The sequence below is a fragment of the Peromyscus leucopus genome, chromosome 2 (assembly GCF_004664715.2).
Source record: "Peromyscus leucopus breed LL Stock chromosome 2, UCI_PerLeu_2.1, whole genome shotgun sequence".
In the NCBI taxonomy this organism is placed as follows: domain Eukaryota; kingdom Metazoa; phylum Chordata; class Mammalia; order Rodentia; family Cricetidae; genus Peromyscus; species Peromyscus leucopus.
This window is the reverse complement of record NC_051064.1, coordinates 121291770-121298366: the sequence shown is the minus strand read 5'-3', so window position 1 is coordinate 121298366 and position 6597 is coordinate 121291770. Positions and strand designations below refer to the sequence as shown.

Below are 6597 nucleotides of genomic sequence, written 5' to 3'. Positions count from 1 at the left end.
CCGCTGTGAACAGGATCATAGGAGGGGCAGAGGCAGCAGCGTTGGTCAGAGGAAGCCAGATCCTGAGTGGTGGGTCAAACGCCCATGACTGTGGGACACCCAAACCAGCTCAGATTCCGGTCCTCACGTGACTTAGCGGCTTGGCGACCGCAGGGGATAGGTAAGAAAAGTCAAGATTTCACCCTCTTGGGTGGTCCCCCTGTATCATTGTGTGGTGGAAGAACTCAGCAAGGGAGTGGAGCCTTCTACTTTGCATACTGAACCCCAACTTTCTGAGGGCAGGTGAGTGTCCACAGCGCTGCAGGACTGCTAGACTGACGTGGAGGGAAGAAATGAAGGCAAAATGCACGGAGTACCGGAGTCTCGTTTATTGCCTGAGGGTTAGCACAGCCCCCAGGGAGGACTTCTCCAGGTGACTGTCTCCCCAGCCTCCTCCCTGCCCTGGGCAAGGTAGGGCGAGATGCTGGGGGCGGGAGTTTGTCAGCACGCCTGCTTCCAGAGGTAGAAGGGGCTTCCATGCAGGCTGAGAAGACCAACGGTGTCGTCCTAGCATCCAGTGCAAGCAGCGTAGGCACAGATCTCACATGTGTTTGGGTCGTGAGCAATGGCCTCTGGTCAAGAGAGAAGGAGCCTGGTGAGAGGCAGCCACCCTTCCCACCTTGCCCCTGCCTCTCTTCAACTAGATTTTGGACATCTGTCACCAGCCACCAAGATAATCCCAGCAGGCTTGTCTCCTCTGACCCTCGGGGCTTTCTGCCTCACACGGGGCATATGAATTACTGAGACCTGCCAATAAGTGCAGCTTCTACCCAGAAAGAAGATGGAGTTATGATCAGATGGGACACGGGTTCCTTTTATCCCATGCTTCGGAATGAAGGCCTTTCTAAGAGGCTTCAGCCGTTACCAATTAGGACTAACCAATCAGAGCACATCTCCTCCTCAAGCACCGCCAATCAGAGCACACCCCAGCCACATTAGGGAAGAGGCCACTCACGCAGCTTCTTCAGGATCTCCTCCGCGTTGGGTTTCCTGCAGAGGGGCTTCAGTGCTTCTGGAAATGCAGGATGGCCACACAGTCGTGGTGCCAAAGGCGCGGCAAGCCTGGGAGCAAACTTCTTGTGATTCACCAGCAGGGACTCCGGTGCCTCCTGGAGGTCCTTCAGCTGTTTCACTGACTCTAGAGGAAAGGACAGGTCTCCATCCTGGAAAGAGACAGCCAGAGCATGAGGCCAGGCTGCAGGAGACGCCAGCCTGGGTGGCTTACTTGGGACGATCTGTGGGGCAGCATGAGGTCAGACCTCTGTGTCCCTGGGCTTGCAAGAGGCCTGAACTTCTGCACACACGACCGTGTGAGGAATAGGGAAGCAGCTGTGGAGAGCCAGGGATGCTGTGGCTGACCTGTGAGCAAGCTAGCCCAGGCTGTCTTCACTTGCCGGAGGGTCTCCACCTCAAGAAGCAATGAAAGGCTCCCAGAGGTCTCCCCGAGCGAGCAGGACCCATTTGCTGACAGCCCAGCTTGCGTCTGGTGTCACCCGTAGGTCTGCCCAATCATCTAGGTCTTCATGATGTGCAGTCGAAGCCTGGGACCAAGCCTGGCACTCCAGGCAAGTGCAAGAGGGGGGAACCAGGCCTAGATCGGAGTCCAGCCACCTCCCTTCCTAGCCACTGGCTCTGGCTGTTTCGGAACCTTTGTGAAGCTCACATTTCTGTTCTGTTAAGTGCCACCAACAACCCCTCCTTCCTGGTGCTGCCGGGTTGCAGTGGGACGTGGGAGCAGCCAGACTCCAGGCACTCTGCCACTGTCTATCCCGGCTGTTATTTCTTGCTGTCTCTCTGAGTGTTTTCTCCTCCATGTTTGAAGGGAGAAAATTGCATGGCTAACAGGACTCGAGGGTCCCAGAGGAAACCCATCCCTCGTTTCAGGATTCCAAGGAAGGGCCAGACCAAGTAGGGATGGGGCCATACCTGCACAGTGACCCCCTCTACCAGGAGAGCCAAGGCACCCAGGAGGCACAGCAGAGAGAGCAAGCAGGCATTCATGGCAGCAGCGTGCAGTGTGGAGAACTGGCCAGTGCCGGGTGTCCAGGTAAACAGTGGGGCTTTTAAAGAGGCCGGGGTTACTCAGTAACCCTGGGGCCTGGTCAGCCTCATCAGCTGCCTGCTGAGTCTCATCAGATAAGGCCGAGGGAGCCTGGGAGATAAGAGATCAACAGAGCCCCAGCCCCTCCCTGGGCACTACTTTGACCCACAGCTGGGCTGGGCTCTTACATTTACTCTGGGCCAGGCCCTGCAGACCCCACCCTGCCCTTGAAGAAAGAGGCCCAGCAAGGTGACTGTGACGACAATGACGACAGAGAGAGGGCCATTAGCGTGGGGGTGGGGAGTCTGAAAGCAGCATCTCCCATCAGGGACATCTCCCCAAGGAGCTCCAGCCAATGCAGAGGCCTGAGGATGGGGTACTTCTGTCCACAGAGGCTGTGTTAGGAGCGAGAGGTGAGCCGGGCCTGGAATGTTCAGGGGGATGTGAAGAGTGAGTGAACCCAGAGAAAGGAGAAAGGGGAGTTTGGTCTCTGTGGTTCAACTCTGCCATTCTCAGGCGTGCGTTCAAATCCCACCACCTGCCTGGTTTTGATGTTAGCAAGTCCCTGGCGGATGTCTCCCCTCCAAGTCTCATGGTCCCACCGGGTTCTCTAGGCAGACCAATGTGAATACCTCCCTGGCTGGCAGATGCCCTAGTGCTAGGTGGGGGTCTATGAGGACTCAAATGTTCTGTGCAGTTAGTTCCTGGCACACGGGAAGCCCTGGATGAAGGTGCTGTTCGCTGAACAGCAGCAGCGGCGGCTCCTGGTCCCCACTGTCTCCTCCTGTGATGGCCAGCTGCCTAGTCTAGCTACAGCAGGTCCTCAGGTGGTATGGCCCCTCTTCCCTGCCCCACCCTGCCCTCAGTGGCGGAGATGGATCTGTGTCGATCTGGGCCCCTCCAATCTGGCCCGTTGGGATGGAGATGCCTAATGCAGTGTGTGTGTTCACTGCAGGACTTAGGGTGTATGAGCCCCAGGTCCCTAGAGAACACTGTCCCGGGGCCTTTTCTTCCTGCTGCTCCACCGCACTGGCTGCATACCCACATAGCCAGGGTGAGGGACAGCATCCCTGAATGGGAGAGTCAGTACTGAAGAAGGACCTGGGGGAAGAGGAGCCTGGGAAGAAGGAACTAGAAAGTGCCTAACCCAGGGGCAGGGGGAGGTGCAGGGGCAGGGGTAGGTGCAGGGGAGGGGCAGGGGCAGGGAACTTTTAGTCAGTCCTGCAATGCTGTCCCTACGCTAGACTGGACTTATGTCTCATCCCAGCACCACACACACACACACACACACACACACACACACACACACACACACACACACACTGTAGGGTCATGTGCAAATGCCTGCATGCACTGAGATGTATCTTGTATGTACGTAGAGGGGTGTGTGTGTGTGTGCGTGTGCGTGTGTGTGCGTGTGTGTGTGTGTGTGTGTGTGTGTGTACACTGAAGGAGTATGTGTGCATATACTAAGATGTGTATAAGTATGTTGAGGTGTGTTTTGCAGGACATATGTAGGTATTCTGAAAGGGATTTGTGCAAAGGTGTGCTGTGTGCACTGAAGAGTGTGTGTGTACATTTGTGTGTAGGGGCACTGAGTGTGCTGATATGTGTACCTACGTATGCCCGAGTATTACATACACTGAGGTGTTTGTACATGCTTGATTATATGCATGAGTACACTAAAGAGTATTATCTATGTTAAGGATGAATGTGTGTGGTGCGCGCACTCGTGCGCGCGCAAATGAGGTGCCTGTGTGTGAACATGGAGATGTGTACATGCTAGGAGTGTGCATACACACTAAAGTGTGTGTATGTGTATTCGTCCATGTTTATACATGTATGTGAGGGGGTGGGTGTGTACTTCGGGGAACAGTGTCTGTGTGCCTGCAGACAAGTCCATGTGCAGTCCATACTGGCCTCTGCTGAGTGTTAGGTGTGCTCAAGGGTCTGTCTAGCAAGGGTTCAGCGGAACAGGGATATGCAGCTGCAGGTTAGAGGTGAGGTCACTGATGCTGTGAACAGGAATGATGTGGTGGCGCAGAAAGGACAGGGGACTGTTGAGAGGTGCATGGGGTGGCAGGGGTAAACTGGCCAACTTCAGACTAGGCAGTCAGGTCAGCGGCTAGGAGCTCCTGTTAGAGCTGGAGCTGGCCTTTGGGGGTGGAGATGTTAGGGTTGGGTAGGACGGAGCTGGAGCTGGCCTTTGGGGGTGGAGATGTTAGGGTTGGGTTTGGAAGTGGATTCCCGGGTAGGACGGAGCTGGAGCTGGCTTTTTGGGGGTGGAGATGTTAGGGTTGGGTTTGGAAGTGGATTCCCGGGTAGGACGGAGCTTGAGGTGGATACTAATGAGCATGAAGACCACTGGGCTGGGTTTGGATTAATTGTACCATTGCAATTGAGTAGAGTTTGCAGAGAGGATGGAGGTCGGGTGGGGCTGAGTTTACGATTTGGGTTAGGTCCCGGATGACGTGGGAATGTAGACTCTACTGGGATTTGATTTGGCTTTAGGGTGGGACTGGGCTAGAGGAACCCTTTTCTGCCTCAAGGTGGCTCTTGTCTTCCCTCCTAAGGTGTGGCTGTGATTGGGGGAGGGGACGGGGTTTCCACCCCTGCTGCCTCTTCTGCCCAGGAGCTGCTCTATCTGCCAGTCGGGATGACGCAGTTCCACACTGTGGGAAAGAGGAAGTGCTATTGGGTCCTATCCCTTTGGGTCTGGCCCTATTCAACACCAGGGACTTTTCTAAGAAGCAGGAACCTCCTCTTCTCCCTTTCCTACTATTGCCCCTGCCTCCTTTATAGGGAACATATGACCTCATCAGCCTGCATTGAAGCTGCTTCAAGTTGGAGCGTAGTTGTACTCCTGGAGTCCCAAGCTTGCACCCTGAATCTGGAGCTTGTCTTCAGCACCCTGCATGCCTCTCTCGGTCACTTCGCGACTCTTGTTTGGGCTTCCCATACTCCCAGACCACCTCTTCTGGCAAGCCAGCACACTTCCATGGCCTTCCAAGCCACGGCACCTCCTGGACCTGCTGCATCACCATCTAGGGACAAGCAGCTGCTCTCCCAAACTTCAGAGGAAAGCCAGACTGCCTGGCTGGCACTCAAGGTCGTGATGTAGCTCTTGCTGAGTATGCCGTCCGTCCAGGATCTCAAAGCACTGCACTGGAGTGGGAGGGGAGGCCAGAGCTTGGGCCCTAGAGCTAGGCTGCCCCTAGATCTGATACCAGCTTCAGCTTTTAAAAGTCACGTGACCAGAGTCTCGGCTTCTGCGCTGCAGAATGGTGATAAGGACAGTTCCACTGCAGATTTGTTTTCTAGCAACTTTTCAGAGGCCCCTGAACCCCGGAGGAAAGACCACTTGTCTGCACTCTTGGAGGCCTTCCCATCACACTCCGCAAGGCCAGCAGCATACGCTGTATGCCAAATGCTCGGCAAGGCCTGGAATTCGGTGGATGCCACCCTGTCTAGAGGGAATCCAGACAGAGCACTCTGGATATCAGACTGACACTACTCCCAACACAACTGGCCCTTACCCCGACTGCCAGAGGCTGAGAGGGGTTCTGCCAGATGTGGGGGCACCCTGGGCTTCCCAAGTAGACTGACACTATTCCTTTTGGCTAGCGCATTTGGTTTAAAGGCTGCGTCTAGATAACCTCATTGTGATTACCATTAAGGTCAAGTCCACTAGAGACTTACCACTCACAGGACTCCTGCCTGTAAGCCCACAGGCCTAAACCAAACACGGCCCAGAAACAGCCTGCTCTGTGTGACCTTGAGAGAGGTGTAGTCTACATTTTGGTCCAACCTGCAAAGCTTGTAAATGTGCTTTCGAGGGTGTAGCAATCTCTGGTTGCCATGGGGAACCCATAGGAAGCCATAACTGCCTGAGAATTCCAGTGGCTGTGAGCCTCCTCACAGCTTTGGTAGTAAGTGGAGATGAGGAAGAAACAACTGTATAATCCCACGTTAAGGGGTGGCGTGGTGAGCTGGAACTCGGCAAGATTAAGAAACCACGACTTGCCAAGGGTACACGCATCCATGGCCGCTGGGTACAGCTGTATGGACCGCACGGCAGGAAGGCACAGGGCCAAGAGCACACGTGTAAACACTCTGGGCACCCTGAAGGCCAGGGGAAGGCACCACTTTTCAGGTTTACTGCTGGGTGGACCTGGCGACTACTGTGGTCATATAGCCATAAATTCCAGAACTGAATCCAATTTTCTCAAACGCCAAAGAAGCTGCTGCTCTTCTCCTGGGCACAATGCAGGGCCTCCTGTACGGTTCCTGGCACCGCACACACACTTCCCCTTCCAGGGAAGAAAGACAAGTGGCCCAGGAGTCGGCGACGCCCACGTCGCAGAGGAGAAAATGGATCATCAGAGGGTTCCGGGTCACACAGGAAGCGGCAGCTGGTGGGGCCTGGAGGCCCTGGCCAGAGCCCAAGCCCAGCTCCCCTCCCCCAGGCTGGTGGGCGCTTTCTCTTGATGCTTCAGGGGGCAGCTGGGGAGTGGAGA

The 6597-nt window shown here is 55.3% G+C and overlaps 1 protein-coding gene across 1 annotated transcript; it reads right to left on the bottom strand.

Moving 5' to 3' along the window:
- Positions 1–353: 353 nt before the first annotated feature.
- On the bottom strand, positions 354–2274 carry Guca2a (guanylate cyclase activator 2A). The gene is made up of 3 exons (XM_028886429.2): positions 1966–2274; positions 995–1202; positions 354–611 (listed from the first exon to the last, which is right to left on the bottom strand). The coding sequence occupies exons 1-3, from the start codon at positions 2038–2040 to the stop codon at positions 547–549; spliced, it is 348 nt and encodes a 115-aa protein (XP_028742262.1). The 5' UTR covers positions 2041–2274; the 3' UTR covers positions 354–546.
- Positions 2275–6597: the final 4323 nt, after the last annotated feature.